Source organism: Gymnodraco acuticeps, unplaced genomic scaffold, assembly GCF_902827175.1.
Source record: "Gymnodraco acuticeps unplaced genomic scaffold, fGymAcu1.1, whole genome shotgun sequence".
Classification (NCBI taxonomy): Eukaryota; Metazoa; Chordata; class Actinopteri; order Perciformes; family Bathydraconidae; genus Gymnodraco; species Gymnodraco acuticeps.
The window spans coordinates 146,683-163,847 of NW_022991604.1; the positions used below are offsets into that span (position 1 = coordinate 146,683).

Consider the following 17,165-nt stretch of genomic DNA (forward strand, 5'->3'; position numbering starts at 1 on the left):
TGTTCCTCTGTGTGCTGATCCAGGGTCAGATGCCGGAGGGAACTGGGAAGCGGTGGATGATAAATCTCCAAAGCCAGACTCTCGTTTCTTCCTGAACGTTTGTCACAAAGTCCTCTTGACAGGAGATGCTGTCGACTGCCCGGTGGACGCCTCCATCTGTGCCGTGGGTAAGGATCTACACGAGGATGGGGGAGTTTCTAAAGTCTAAAGAAATGGGACTAAAAACGATTGAAATGAGACTAAAAACTGTTGGAATGAGACTTGAAATAGATGAATGAAGAAATGAGACAAAACAATTATTAAGTGGAACAAAAAACAGATCGAATTAAATCTGACCTAAAAACTGCTGTAATGAAACAAAAAATTCCACTTGTTCCTCTTTCTCAAGATTTCCTTTCTCTATTTATTTATTTTGTGTATATATAGAAGCTTTCTGTATACATCCCCCTGGTAACTTTTGCAAGACATATCATCCTTTTATAGAATAGAGCTGGGTTTTAAACACTAACTGATGCAAACTCATCTAAATGTGTCTGCAGCATCGAATATCTAGGCAACCAATGGCAGCCAATGCTGGCACGCGGCACCGTAACCAGTGGCACACTAGGAATAAGTGTGCAAAAATATTTAAATTGTATTTTCGGATCCTGAACGAGACCGCCGCCAGAGCGCGTCTCCCCGTTACCTGCAGAAGGAAGCCATGCACGCAATGCAGCCCCGCTCTCTTTAACTCCAGGCGACTTTCTGCCGCTTTCCTCCGTGGTGCAGATCCTTTCACCACGGAGGAAAGCACTTCACAAATTGCAGTACCGATAACGAGCTGTACACATGCCGCAGTTTTTGCGTGGCTGTGTCTTTAGTTGAAAGCCCAGTGGCGATCTGCTCATCGAAATAATATGCTACAAAGGGGCGGACTGGCCATATGTGTGTTGCACTTTCCTGTCGGCTCCCAGACCGTAGTCGAGGAGGGCAGAAGCAACAAGCTTCAGGTTCAATAACCCACTTTAGCTTAAATGACTGGAGAGAAGCGAGCTCTTCTTAGGAGGCCGTTGCATTTATTTAGTTCTTCTGTTTCACAAAATACATCACAGACCTCTGTTTTTCTGCTTCCTCGTTTCACTTCCAGAAACATACACACGCTAGCTCACTGTCGCTCTACCATCCACAAACACATGCACAAGCCACACCCCTCTCTCTCTCTCTTAAAGTGACAGCGATCTCATCTCACTCTGCATGACCCTAATATCATAACATACATGTGTGTTCTGGAAAATCACAGAACGGACGATCGTCATTATTATTATGCCCTTTAAAGCAATTATTTAAATGTGTTTGTTAAATTCGGCATCATGTAAGTTGCGCAGACAGGTCCACACACTGCTTCCCCGCAGCGAGGCTCCCCCCGCCCTCCTGCTGCTCCTCAACCCCCCCCCCCCCCCGTTGATAATTCTCGATCGTTGGCACGCTAATAACAATTTTTTTTAAATGGCACTTCATATCAAAAAGGTTGCCGACCCCTGATCAGTCAGTTCCTTGTATAACGTTGTCTGCGACATACCTTTACGATAGATGCCATTTATTGACATATTTGTATTGTCTCCCTGTGCTTCAGATAAGAAACTAGGGGCCATCAGCCTGGGCAGCTTCCTCTCCTCTCCCCAGAAGACTAAAGTAGGAAATGACATCAGACTGGTTTACACTGAAGGAAGCGTTTGCAGCGATAAAAAGACGAGGATCCAAACCATCCTGACACTCAAGTGCAAACCAGGTACAAAGTCATTACCACCTTTATAATGTATTCTGTGATTCTCTATCTATTTGGTTTCTCTTCTCAAACCTGTTCCTCTGTGCAGGAGATTTGGAGAGCGCTCCTGTCCTCCGCAGCGTTTCCTCTGATGGATGTGTGTATGAGATGGAGTGGTACACCGCCGCCGCCTGCGTCCTCTCCAAGGCTCAGGGAGACGACTGCAGGGTGGAGGACCCTCAGGCCGGTACGACACACACCTTTAATCCTCCTGGTGTCTGACTCATCAGTGTTTGAGCTAGAAAAACACAGCAGTGAGGGAAAGACAAGAAAGAGGCAACCGGGTTAAAGTTAATGGGGATTGATGCGTTTGACTTCAATAATACAAAAAAAAATCTTCCCGGAGGAACATGCCCCCGGACCCCCCTAGAGGAGGTTAGGTCCCCCCCCCCCACACTTAAAAAAAATAACACTTTACCCCTGCTTACAGCTATATGCCATGAGCTGATTATCGAGCCTGCATTGTAACAGTCGCGGGTGTATGTGCGTGTGGGGAGTGTTGCAGTAGAACAGTGTTTTTCAACTTTTTCATACCAAGGACCACCAACCAATAAAAAAACACAAATATCCAAAAACACATCGTTTTTCTAGAACAGATTACAAATCGCCAGAAAATGGTACAAACACGTGGCAACATGTGTGACGCTGGGCTATATCATGCAATCGAAACTTAAGCTCGCTCCATTGCGGAGATATTCCCGCGAGAGTGCGGAAAACTTAAATGTATTTATTTATTTAAAATGTGAAATGTTACCAATATACTCACAGACCACTAGGGGGCGCTCGTGGACCACACTTTGAGAAGCACTGCAGTAGAACATTCCACTGTAGCGCCCGGGACATTAATGGGAAACCCTAAATGTTTGAGCTGCCTCTATGAAACGTCAAGCTACCCCAACAGAAAACCCTCATGTGTCGACACTGGCCGCGGCACGTGACGGTTGTGTGTGCCCTCCCATGAAAACCGTATGCCCTCTCCGTAGATTTGTTCTTGCGCCGGGTCTGCATAAAGATCCAAAGCAATACAATAATGTATATTGTAGAGAAAAAAGAAAGGAATATCCTAATAATGGCAACAATTATTTTAAGATATACAAAATAAAATCATTTAAAGTATGAGAAACAGAAAGTACATAAGATATTAAAGTAAATATTGAATTATAACGTGTTATTACAGGTTTATCTAACCCTTTTTGGAAACCAACAGGACAAAGCATTTTCAAAGTAGTTTTGACAGTTTATATAACATTTACTCGGGTATGTGGTGGATAAGAGGAATCTGTTCTGCTTGCTCATATGATACTTATTTTGAAAAAACATGATGAAGTTTCTCTGCTTGTCCTACTTCCTCAACTCCACCAGGTGGGGACTTCCAGGCATTTTAACCTCTCTGAGTCACGTCTTTATGTCACATGACACTGAATCATCATATGTGAATCATAAAGGGCGTACCTGTGCTGCCATCTAGTGGTTTCTTTGTGTTTCCACTCCTCCACTGTTGACAGAGCCATTATCTGAGTTTTCTCTGATGCAAGTTGTTTCAATCTTCCTCTCTATCTGTCCTTCGTTGCTCCGCAGGGTTTTCCTTCGACTTGTCTCCTCTCTCCAAAGCCGACGGTGGTTTCTACAACCTGAGCAGCAACCACTACGATTACTACATCAACGTGTGCGGTCCTGTCAAAGCTGCCAGCTGTCCGGAGAAGGCTGGGGCGTGCCAGTCTGAAAAGAGGTGAGAACAAGCCAAAGACATGGAGTTATGACCAGTGGTCGTTGCACGCGGGGGATCCCGTCCCCCCACTTATTTGGAGCCCCCACTTTTTTGAAGCATGATCTTTTTTGAATAGTCTAATAAATATAAAATCATTGCCAGTGTTATCAGTTGCAAGTGTGTATTTGTTGTAATACTGACGAAAACATAATACATTTCACAGTAATTATAATAAAAACGTAGCTCAAGTATTTATGCAACTTGATTTGAAGTGTGTGTGTGTGTGTGTGTGTGTGTGTGTGTGTGTGTGTGTGTGTGTGTGTGTGTGTGTGTGTGTGTGTGTGTGTGTGTGTGTGTGTGTGTGTGGTGTGTGTGTGTGTGTGTGTGTGTGTGTGTGTGTGTGTGTGTGTGTGTGTGTGTGTGTGTGTGTGTGTGTGTGTGTGTGTGTGTGTGTGTGTGTGTGTGTGTGTGTGTGTGTGTGTGTGTGTGTGTGTGTGTGTGTGTGTGTGTGTGTGTGTGTGTGTGTGTGTGTGTGTGTGTGTGTGTGTGTGTGTGTGTGTGTGTGTGTGTGTGTGTGTGTGTGTGTGTGTGTGTGTGTGTGTGTGTGTGTGTGTGTGTGTGTGTGTGTGTGTGTGTGTGTGTGTGTGTGTGTGTGTGAACCGTGTGGATGTGTGTGACCAGGTGTCCCGCTTTGTGTGGGACTGCACACACAGCGTTTTTATCATGTGTCCCGCGTCCCACAAATTGAGACCATGTCTCGCATTTGAGTGACAGTCGTGCAGAAAGGCCGGCTCGGCTCGCTGACGGCCGGCACCGCCCTTTATCATATAGGTTGCGCTGACAGGCGCCCCCCCGTTCACGAGCGCGTCCATAGTGTCTCAATGTAAAAGGCGTGCTTATGCAACAGAGATAGATGAATAGCTAAAAAACTAAATCAAAAATCTAAAGTGGGTTTTCTTTCTTAATAGTTTGAAATACTACCTGCTAGGGCTGAACGATATATCGTGTCATGGCGATAACCGCGATATGCTCATGCGCGATATTTACATCGCAGGGACGTGCGATTTTATTCATTTTTTATAATAATAATTTTTTTTTTGTGTGCGATATTAAGTAGGTAATGAACTCAAACACGTCATGTTACAATTATTTTGCTGCTTGCTACAAAAGGAAAACTTGCACGGCTCTCATGTCAGGGGTACTTGAGTGAGTGACATGCAGGCTCTGCGTGCACAGCAAACCCCCAATCACAATCATTCTTGATCAGATCACAGCAGGCCCCGCCCCGCTAGTTTGCAGACCATCAAAACACCGGTAAAAAATGAGCGAGGCACAGGAGGACAATACCGGCGAGAATGAAGATTTACTTCCAAAAAGAAAAGCAACATCTGGAATCTGGAACTATTTTGGATCCAAAAAGGTTCTTCTCTTCTTCACAGATGAGCCCCCTTATTTGAGGGTAAGCAACCTGCATTATCATGACATGTTAGATCATGACTTAAGGTATGATGAGTCTACCAGTTAAGATCCAGACGGCCGTGACTAAAATCCTTCATCCGGTTAAATATAGTTAAAAAAAACGCAATATATATCGCAGAGGAAAAAAATATATCGCAATGTCATTTTTTTTCAATATCGTGCAGCCCTACTACCTGCTAGTTCAGGGGGGTCAAACTCAAACACACAGTGGGCCAAAATAAAAAAAATGGGTACTAGTCGAGGGCCGGACTGGTTCAATGTTTATTGCAACACTTATTGAAATGAACTTATTGCACATATTCAACCTGGAACTAACAAAGCTTAAATGATTGCCTATAAAAACAACATTAAATAATCAGTTGCAGTCATTTCTTATGGCTCTATCTGCAGCTTTTCAGAGTCATTTCTTATGGCTCTATCTGCAGCTTTTCAGAGTCATTTCTTATGGCTCTATCTGCAGCTTTTCAGAGTCATTTCTTATGATTACATTTCCACTTATTTCCTCTGCTTGCTTGACTCTTAAGCTTGTGTACATTTTCTGGGTATGGACTCAATCAAGTTAATCTCTTTTCTCATCTTGTTATTTTCCCATCTGTTGCTTCAGTTCTTGGAGTCTCGGGGAAGCGAACTCCCGTCTGACTTACTACGACGGCCTGATCCAGCTCACCTACAGCAACGGCTCCCAGTACAACAACAAAGAACACACTCTCAGATCCACTCTCATCTCCTTCCTGTGTGACCCTGAAGCCGGAGCTGGAAAACCAGAATTCCAGGTATAATATGCCTCTGGATTTTGTCTATATACACCCTTTTTTCTCCCCTTTTTGTTCAATACACGTTGTGGGGGAAACTTCTGAAGCAATGGTAGTCAGGACTCAGAGAGACACGCGGAGAGCTGGAGCTTTGATGGAAAACACTGACGCTTTATTTGGAGCTTCGGCCGGAGAATTCACAAGACATGTCACGGGCCACGAGTTGACCACCGGGTTGAGATGCCACAATCAATTCTGAAGACCCTCCTGTAGCTCCAGGTTTGAACCAGTTCAGAGTGGAATAATGAACATTCTTCAATAGATAGACTAAACAGCTGAGGACACTGAATCACAGTTGTTGTCGCTTATGTCTCGGGGTCATCTACACCCCGAGAAGGATGTGTTCCAGGTGTCCCACAACAATAACTATCTCTGACCGTCAGTTGCCCGGTCACAAACTGGTAACAACAACTTGCTAGGGTAGCCCCTCCTTGAGGGAGATAACGGCTGCTCAAGGTTGGTCAGAGGGCGAAGGAGGACGTGCAGGGCAAATGATTCCCCAACACATGTCTGTTTCTTTATGTTTTTTCTTCTGGCCTTTCTTCAAAAAGAACTTTGCACATCACCAGTATGACGTTCAGTTTTAATTTGAATCTTCTGAATGCAGGTTGAGGACAAGTACACGTATAACTTCCGCTGGTATACATCCTACGCTTGTCCTGAGAGGCCTCATGAGTGTTTGGTGACAGATCCCGTCACTCTAGAGCAGTACGACTTATCCAGGTAATGCACAGCTACATGTTTTATTCATTCACCAAACAACCAAGTAATGTTGAGTGACTCCTGAATTGTTTTCTTCCTTCTTCCTCCAGCTTGTCCCGCTCCACCTCCATGAAAAACTGGCAGACGATGGACTTGTCTGACACCATGAACTTGAAGAAGTACTACATCAACATTTGTCGTCCGATCAACCCTGTCACAGGCTGCGACCGCCATGCGTCCGTCTGTCAGATGAAGTACATCTCTGACCAGGTCTGTAACAGCTAGAACACAGTGTGGAAAACAGAATGGTAACTTCAAGTTGGAATCCCCAACGGTTATTACGACTGTGGTGACACCATATTTTGGTTTGCCTCAGCAGAAACTTAAAACAGCATTAGCTCCAGGACTTTTTACCAAAGACACCCAGTTCCTATATACATCCAACAGAAATACAAACGTACCTCTGTATCAGAGTTCCCGTTAGCCGGTAATTACCGGACTATGACCGGTAAAATATGCTGAAGACCGGCAAATCTAAATCTCTCCGGTCAAAATAATTTCCCCTTAGCACAATACCGCATCAGTTGCGCAACTTGCGCCACTTATGTGACAGACAAAAGAGAATGTGACAGACAAGAATAGTCAATTCTAATGTCTAACACTTAATGTGGAGAAAGAGATGTCCTGTGTGGGTTGATTGTGCGTTGATCTGTTGGTAATGCCTCGGGGTTCCGGTGGGCATGTAAACAAATGCATAATGCCGTGCTATACTTTGCGACCTGACCCGGTTGCATAGCGACACTTATTGTGTAGGTGTCTTTTAATAAGCAGGTAGTCATATCATTAGCTAGAACTAGCTGGATCTGATCGATATGGACATAAACGCGAGTGAAGTCTAATCTGACGGGAGAGAGAGATCAGCTGCTGCTGACGAGTCGACACGCAGCTCTGCATAATCACCTGCAGCGGTGAGCGGACAAAACACACTTCAGGTTAGAATATCACACGTAGCTATTTTAATTACCTCCCAAACTACCGTAACTAGTTATAGATATGTTTAGTTTTACTGTCGGGTCACTCTGGATCCGCGAGCTGCATGATACTGACGGGCTGTCAGGAGAAGGAGAGAGCGCTCCGTTTATTATTCCCGTGTTATTATAAATTACTGAACACTTTTGAATAATGTATCTACTATAATTATGTTTAATATTGAATCATATAAATTAGTTTTAAAGCTCAATAAATAACAAAGAAGACCTTTGACCGGAACTTTTCTCATTTTGTCCGGAATATTTCAATTGGACCTATCATGCTATATTTGAATAATATATTGTAAGGCCATACCTATATAAAACATGTCTGTGAAGTTTTGTTTTCAAACTACCAAACAGATCATGCTTTTTAGCCATGCCTCATTTCGCTCTATTTGCTCTTTCCAGCCCTGTCTTTGCAAGGGCTGATTCTGTGAGCTGCAGCTGACCACGCCCCCGCTGCAGGAGAGGGGAGCGTGCTCTGATCAGCTGCTGGGCTCTCAGAAGAGGGGGAGGAAAAGAGATCTCCGTCCTCCGTGTTTTATTCGTATATGATTTATATTGAGTTGTTATTCATTTGTTTTAAAGCTCAATAAATAACAAAGAAGACCTTTGACCGGCACTTTTCTCATTTTATCCAGAAGATTTAAACTTTAACGGACATGTTGGCCGGCGAAACTCAGTCGCACGGTCCCCTCGTTCCTTGGAAGAGGCGGAGAGGTGGGTGTTTGTCATCTGCTGGTGGACTACCGGAGAGAATTACAGCGAGGGAGGGAATGCAATGAATTACAGCAGGGAGGGAAGGGAGAAAAAGAGCCACAGCGGAGAATAAACAGAAGGGCAACCATGCGCGGGAAGTCTTCTTTTCTGCTTTTGTGGCAGACTACAGCGCCACTTACAGGCCTGGCATATGTACTACAGCGTCTCCAGCGCTTTCGAGCGCCAGTGGGCGTGTCCCAACCTCTCATTCCCCTGATAGGTGGAGAGTTGCCCATATAGGCACGTCAGAAAAATTAACGTATGTATCAGCGCCGTTGCAGCCCCGTTTTTAGAGATTTGGGTATGGAGGAAAAGAGAGGGTTGAGTTCCCTGACACACCGGGGACACATATTAATGTATAAAAGACTTACAAAAGGGCCTTTTGCATGATAGGTCCCCTTTAAACTTCAGTTTGACGAGCAAAACGGGAACTCTGCTCTGTATATATTGTAATCTACATGTTCTATATTGTAGTACAATGAATATGTGTTAACTAACTTCGAACTTAAGATTTGATTTAATTGATCTTTTATTATTTCACTTTAACTTGTTATGTTTATACAAATATCTTTATTTCAATTACATCTTTTATTGCCCATACCTTATTTAACATCCTATGTTCACAAAAGTATTTAACCTATTTTCTTTCTATTTCAAGAATTTCACTAGGGTTAAATACAAATATTTAGATTTAGATTTATAGGCTCAATCATTGTGTTCCCTTAAATGGTATTAGCTAGTGACTGAACAGACACTTATGTACATGTATTTGCCACTTTCAAGAGCTCATCAGCTAAGGTCTTTTCGTGACAGGAACATCTTGCTATGTGCATCTTCAAAAGTTGCCAGTTCTTTCCGAATTAGACAAGCAGAAATGTGATGGCATGTCATCTCTACGAAACACCTAAAGTGTGATTTCCCTTTCTTTCTCCTCAGGGATCTCCAAAGGAAGTCATCTCCGTCAGTAATATGGGTGTTTCCAAGCGAGGGCCGATCATCGAGGCTCGGGACCGGCTGCTGCTGGAGTTCACTGACGGCTCCGTGTGCGAGTCAGACGGCCAGAAGCTCTCCTACACGACACGCATCCACCTGGTCTGCTCCAGAGGAAGCTCGGTGAGGTTATACATCAAAGTGGAGCCGTTTTTTATTGTTTTGTGCACGTGTCTGACTGTTTGTTTTCCACGCTGTGCAGTCAATGGGCCCGCGGTTCCTGATGTACCAGAACTGCACCGCCAACTTCATCTGGGACACCAGAGCAGCCTGCGCCATCAAAACCACTGAGAACAATGTGAGCTCAGCTTCATCACGACGTTATCTCATCATCCTAAACGTCTCAATTCAAAGGTTTTATTGTCATATGCACAAAGCTACAGAGTAGAAATTACAATCAAATTATTCTGACCTGAGCTCCTCCAACGATGTAACATATATAATAAAATACAAAAACACAACATAAAAAGTAGGTCTAAATACATGTCAATAGAATATGGGATATGTACAAGAACAAAATATCTAATATCAGTATACTATACAGCTGTTTCAGAATGCACTGTGTTGCCATGTAAACATGTGTTTGTGTTTCAGAGTTGTGCTGTGGTGGACCCAAACACTGGCTATGAGTTCAACCTTCAGCTTCTGGCCAATGAGAAGGGATACACCACAAGAGCAAATGGAAAGGACTTCCTGGTAAGAGCTATATTTTACTATATTATGTTTAATACTTTTTATGTTATTATATTTTCTTTTTATAGTTTTTATCTGTGTTTTGAAATGTTTGTTTTACTTTTATGTCTGTGGAATCAGCTTCCAGAGAACATGCATCACTTAAGAAATGCCTCAAGACCCGCCTATTCTAACCTTTTATGCTCTTACCCTTTTTTTTACATTACCATATTTTACTCTATGTATGGAGCTATATCATAAGTTTTGATCATTAAAAAAAAAAATACAATTGATTTGAAAGTTCAAGTTTTTGTTCTGAACTTTGAAAAATACAATGATGTATTCAAAATAAAAATTTGAAATAATTTCAGGTTGAATATTATTTTTGATTCAGTTCTTGGGGGGCGGGGCTTACCAAAGAGTGGTTTGGCATCCTGAGTGACAGGCCTCCCTCCGTCATGTTGCCTTCATGGATGTTAGGTAGCGCAAGAAATATAACTCAAACAACTCTTTGGTAAGCCCCGCCCCCCAAGCAACATCAGGGCCAAAAGTTTGAAAGCGAAACAAGATATTGGTTTTGAATCTGAAAACATAAAATCTGCAACTGAAAAAAATAAGGATTCAAATATCAAAATATGTATAAAAGTGAAATATGAAAAATAAATATTTTATTCCAAAAAATTGCTGAACTGAATCAAAAATAATATTCAACCTGAAAAAGTATTTCAAATAGTTATTTTTATTTTGAATACATCATTGTATTTTTCAAAGTTCAGCATAAAAACTTGAACTTTCAAATAAATTGTATTTTTTGAATGATCAAAATCCATAAATATGCTCCTTAGATATCTTATGTTATTTGTTTTATTATTTTCTCCCTATAGCATTGTGAAGCACCTTGAGATGACGTTGTTTTTAAAGTGTGCTATATAAATGAAATGTATTATTACTACCATGACATCAAGTCAAATTCCTCGTACGTGTCAACCTGGTAATAAACCTGGTTCTGGTTCTTCCCTCCCTGCAGGTGAACATCTGCGCAGACGTGGCAGAGTGTGGAAAGGGCATCGCTGGCTGTGAGCTGGAGGACGGGCGCGCTCTGAGCCCGGTGGGAGTGGAGAAGACTCTCCAGTACTCCACCGACGGCCTGCTGCAACTCACATATAAAGGAGTCCTGGACGAGCCCACAGGTATTTATCTAAAGAGACTTAGAGCGTCGTTTGTTTACATATTGAGGTTACTCTAACTGATTATCTGATAGGCTGTGGTTCATTTCTATAAACTGTATTTCTGGCTTGCTAGAGAAATTATCTTAAAGGTCACCTATTATGTAAAATCCACTTCTTCACGTCTCTTCTACATCAACATGTGTCCCCTCTTCTCCATGTCTCTTCTACATCAACATGTGTCCCCTCTTCTTCATGTCTCTTCTACATCAACATGTGTCCCCTCTTCTTCATGTCTCTTCTACATCAACATGTGTCCCCTCTTCTTCCTGTATCTTCTTCATCAACATGTGTCCCCTCTTCTTCACGTCTCTTCTACATCAACATGTGTCCCCTCTTCTTCACGTCTCTTCTACATCAACATGTGTACCCTCTTCTTCACGTCTCTTCTACATCAACATGTGTCCCCTCTTCTTCATGTCTCTTCTACATCAACATGTGTCCCCCTCTTCTTCATGTCTCCTTCTACATCAACATGTGTCCCCTCTTTCTCCATGTCTCTTCTACATCAACATGTGTCCCCTCTTCTCCATGTCTCTTCTACATCAACATGTGTCCCCTCTTCTCCATGTCTCTTCTACATCAACATGTGTCCCCTCTCCTTCAAGTCTCTTCTACATCAACATGTGTCCCCTCTTCTTCATGTCTCTTCTACATCAACATGTGTCCCCCTCTTCTCCATTCTCTTCTACATCAACATGTGTCCCCTCTTCTTCATGTCTCTTCTACATCAACATGTGTCCCCTCTTCTCCATGTCTCTTCTACATCAACATGTGTCCCCTCTTCTTCATGTCTCTTCTACATCAACATGTGTCCCCTCTTCTTCATGTCTCTTCTACATCAACATGTGTCCCCCTCTTCTTCATGTCTCTTCTCCATCAACATGTGTCCCCTCTTCTTCATGTCTCTTCTACATCAACATGTTGTCCCCTCTTCTTCATGTCTCTTCTACATCAACATGTGTCCCCTCTTCCTTCATGTCTCTTCTACATCAACATGTGTCCCCTCTTCTTCATGTCTTCTTTCTACATCAACATGTGTCCCCTCTTCTTTCATGTCTCTTCTACATCAACATGTGTCCCCTCTTCTTCATGTCTCTTCTACATCAACATGTGTCCCCTCTTCTTCATGTCTCTTCTACATCAACATGTGTCCCCTCTTCTTCATGCTCTCTTCTACATCAACATGTGTCCCCTCTTCTCATGTCTCTTCTAACTTCTACACATCAACATGTGTCCCCCTCTTCTTCATGTCTCTTCTACAATCAAACATGTGTCCCCTCTTCTTCATGTCTCTTCTACATCAACATGTGTCCCCTCTTCTTCATGTCTCTTCTACACTCAACATGTGTCCCCTCTTCTTCATGTCTCTTCTTACTATCAACAGTGTCCCCTCTTCTTCATGTCTCTTCTACATCAACATGTGTCCCCTCTTCTTCATGTCTCTTCTACATCAACATGTGTCCCCGCTTTCTTCATGTCTCTTCTACATCAACATGTGTCCCCTACTTCTTCATGTCTCTTCTAATCACATGTGTCCCCTCTGTGGAAAGAGACTCTGAAGTTTCAGGAACAAAGATTCTCTCTCTTTTTGATCCATTTCTATAAAAACCTGTCTGAAAATGAGCTGATCAGATTTTGGCCACTTTATGATGTCATAACGATGTTTTGTCTTGTGTAACCATTAGCCAATCAGCAACCAAGGTAATTTGTTGAATTGAATGAATCTGTTACAGTACACATGTTATAACAAACACGGAAGATGTAAACACTGTCTTTACTTTGCAATTTATTCCATCTTTTATTTAAACGTTCCTTCTCTGCAACAGCTTCCCGGGACACCTTCACCATTAACTTTGTGTGTGATAAAAACGCTCACCCCGGCTCATTAAAGCTGATGCACGAGGACCTCGGCACTGTTCCAAACCATGTCATCCACAACGTCTTCTTTGAATTCTCCACCGCTCTGGCCTGCGTCCCTGCTCCCGTGGACTGCCAGATCATTGGTATGGACGGACACACACACACACACACACACCACACACACACACACACACACACACACACACACTTACACACACACACACACACACACACCACACACACACCACACACACACACCACACCACACTTACACACACACACACACACTTACACACACTTACACACACACACACACACTCTCACACTCACTTACACACACCCACACACACTCTCACACTCACTTACACACACCCACACACATTCTCACACTCACTTACACACACACACACACACACACACACACACACACTCTCACACTCAATTACACACACACACACACACACACACACACACACACACACACACACACACACACACACACACACACACTGCACACAAAGTACTGGCCTTACCTTTATACACCCCTCCTCCTTATCGTGTGTGTTCATTTTCTTTTCTGTCGATCTAGATTCCCACGGTAATGAGTACGACCTCAGTCATCTGATGCGTGACGGAGAGGACAGCCCCTGGATCGCCATAGATACAGATGTGTCCAAATCACGACGCTTTTACATCAACGTCTGCAAACCCCTTCCTCCTGTGAGCAAGTGTCCAGGTCAGTTTGCTCGTCCACACCCAACACATACTGTACTTACATGTAATAGGTTTGGACTGACATGTGGGAGTTTGACTGAATACATATGATATATAGATTTTGAATATTCTTTCGTTACTGCGTTTTGATAGCAGCTCTTAACTCCGACTATTTATGTTCCATCTAATGTCAAATACAAGGCTCCTAACATAATGGTAGTTGGAACAATGTGGTCACTTGCAGTAAAACAGTCAGATCGCATGTAAATCGTCCAAGTATTCAATCTTCCGGTCACATTTTAGTTGAATACTTGTTGTTCTTCTCGTCAGTGGGTCCTCTGGGTTCTTGTGCCACGATCGGTGACAAGAGTTACAACCTGGGCTACGTGCTGTCGAGCCCTCGGGCGGCGGAGGACGGCTCCATCAGCATCGTGTACCAGAACGGCGACCGCTGCGACAACAGCTCCCGCTACTCCACACGCATCCTCTTCCAGTGTGACGACAACCCCGTGAGTATCACATTCACAATACACCAACAGGCTGAGGAGCAGCTTCTACCCTGTCCAACCTCAGAGCACACAACTGTGAACATTCATAAACACACCCGCCCCTCAAAGACTGCAACCACTACTATTTAGAAATATGTATGGCTATTTTACTTGCATCCTTTGGTTACTACATATAACCCTCTATGAACACACAGTGAGAAATACACTACACATTTAACGTTTTTAGACTGTAAGTGTAAATATACACATTGACAATCTCGTTGCTGTCATCGCTACTACCTCTGCTTTTACCACTCGTATTTATTTATTTGTGTCTATTTTTTACTGCAGTGAGAGTTGCCAAAGACATTTTGTTGTACTTTGTATGATGACAATCAGGGCTCGAGCTTAAGGACGTCCCGTCGTCCCGGGGCCGAAAAAAATAGGAAACAAAATCATTTTGGGACGAGAGTTAAAATAAAAATACCCTGCTAACTCTACTATGAACGGCGATGAAAATGAAACTGACTGCACGTTTTGTGTAGCACACAGTTATTAAACCTCCTTGTCAACATAAACACACACGCACAAAATATTTAGCAACCCGCGAAATACACACACACACACACACACACACACACACACACACACACACACACACACACACACACACAGTACGTAGCTACAGCTGTGTCCGCAAATTCCTGGCCCGCAAATTCTCGGGTCTAACTATGTAGCCTACTGAGTGTGTGTATTTCGCGGGTTGAGTGATGTACAATGGCATCTCGTGGAGGAATTCTGAAATGTTTTACCGTTACATCACAAAAACGCACAGCAGAACCAGACCCTGGAGTGCCAGCCTCTTTATTTACTGACTCCTCTTCATCCCCTATGGGTAATAAGGCTGAGAAGAGAACTCTCCATCGTATTTAGTCCTTAGCAATATGCTGCCTCTCTCCATGTAGGGATGGGTACCGAGCCCCGGTATTAAACGGGCCCCGGGCCGGAATTATTAAAGACAGTGGTAACGTTAAGCTCCGACGTTATCGGACTTTTTATCGGTGCTGGAGACATTTAAAAAATATATGTCATATGTGTTATTGCTACATACACATTATATTGCAGTTTTAGTTTCACCAACTCCGTTTCTAATACGCAAAAAGACTGCAACATGCGTCTATGATGTATTTTCGATCTTATTTTCGATCTTTCCAATCTAGACGAGATCTCTCTTTCCCGTCTGTGTGCGAGGGGGCGGGGCGGTTTGTAAAGGTCTCCTGACTGACAGACTGTCATCCTGGTTAGTGGTTACTCTGGGTTCTGAGTGTTGGATGTTTTTGTTAATTGGATGGCACTTGATTGGATTCAATATTAGAGTAACTTTCTCGTTTGTTTAAATATATTTGGCCTTTGTTTCTGTGTTTGAATGATTTACTCAAATAAAAAGGTTGATGAATTATCATCTAATGATTTGTATGATGTTTTATTTATGTTAAAGGTCACTTTGAATGATTTTAACTAATGATAATGTAGAAGACGGTTCCGGGAGGATGGTGAAAAAAGTTAGTCGAGAGCCCTGATGACAATAAAGATATATTATATTAATACAATATTAAGCTGACTTTTTAAATGTTCCACTACAAATGTTACCAAGAGTGATTTATTTTCACTAGAGTTTTGGTACCTTCTAGTAGTTTCCATGTTCCAAGTAATTATCTCAAACCATAAAAACATTTATGCCAGTGGTTTAAGTGACATTTAGCTTTTAAAACAACCTAAGCTCATTTGCGTTCAATCATCAATGCTAAGCTTGATTTGCAGTTGTTTCTGAACTGCCTCTTCAGTTTACTGTTTTTGTATTCCATGATAACGAGACAGAGGACATTAAACTAACCAATAGATTTTAATGAGTATTTATGTGTTCATCTATTTCTAGGGCTCCCCCATGTTTGACCGTTTAGATGGTTGTGAATATGTCTTCATCTGGAGGACATCTGAGGCCTGCCCCCTCAGGAAGTCCAAAGGTAATACCTGTGTTTGTGTCTCAAGATCTGATAAAACTACAGCTGTAGTGATATCATCCATAATATCAGAAGCCGTAATGAAGATTTAAATGTCCTCTCCAGGCTTTGATTCAATCCCTTTAAATTCTCCCGTCTTACATAAAACATTTAGTGTTTAAAATACAAATTGGAATTGAACCTGTGTGATTGTTAACATTAGGGCATGTTAACAAGGTTGGAGCGGATCTAGAATATACAGTATTGACGGTTTAGAATTGATTCAACTATAGAGAGGCGAAGTCCCTCCCTTTCCTCCATGGGACCTTATTTCTGAAAAAGTATGTATTGAAGTCAATGGAGAGAGAAAGATTATCTTTTGATCCCGTTTGAATTGTGCCACGAATTACACATATGTTTGTCCATTTAAAAGATAATTTTGCAAGTCAAAACATTTTAAATGTGTCGTAAAACTGTGAAGTAACACGTTGTTTTGTGAAACCGCTCAATGAACTACATCTCCCGTCTCGCACCACACACCAAGACGGCCGTCACGTTGAAACATTTCACTTCTTTCTTTCAGAATGAGGCGAAAAGTATTAAAAGAGGTGAAAATCACTCCAAGTCTGGGCACGTTGAGAGCTGTGCGTACACACAAGGGGAGTTAGTCGGTTCCGTGAGAGCCAGCATGCGGGACCGGGACTCTGGGATTTGTAGTCTTTCTAGTTGCGTATTTTTCATAGTCTTATATTTCAACAGTTTTACGACAAACTGTGACTTTTTTGATGTGGAAATTATTATTTAAGTGACAAACATCATGTGTGTAATTCATGGCACAATTCAAACGGGATCGAGAGATAATCTTTCTCTCCATTGACTTCAATGCATACTTTTTCCGAAATAAGGTCCCATGGGTC

At 42.6% G+C, this 17,165-nt stretch overlaps 1 protein-coding gene across 1 annotated transcript in view; it reads left to right on the forward strand.

Moving 5' to 3' along the window:
* Window positions 1-16,272, forward strand: part of LOC117533997 (cation-independent mannose-6-phosphate receptor-like) — a gene marked incomplete at its 3' end in the record, with an annotated part of 44,338 nt that extends 28,066 nt beyond the window's left edge. Inside the window, 15 exon segments of the mRNA XM_034198029.1 lie at window positions 24-167; window positions 1,613-1,768; window positions 1,854-1,991; window positions 3,383-3,533; window positions 5,596-5,764; window positions 6,411-6,526; window positions 6,616-6,775; window positions 9,232-9,408; window positions 9,488-9,583; window positions 9,880-9,981; window positions 10,985-11,147; window positions 13,013-13,189; window positions 13,636-13,782; window positions 14,091-14,269; window positions 16,185-16,272. Coding sequence (XP_034053920.1) covers window positions 24-167; window positions 1,613-1,768; window positions 1,854-1,991; window positions 3,383-3,533; window positions 5,596-5,764; window positions 6,411-6,526; window positions 6,616-6,775; window positions 9,232-9,408; window positions 9,488-9,583; window positions 9,880-9,981; window positions 10,985-11,147; window positions 13,013-13,189; window positions 13,636-13,782; window positions 14,091-14,269; window positions 16,185-16,272 — 2,163 coding nt within the window.
* Between the last annotated feature and the right edge of the window lie 893 nt (window positions 16,273-17,165).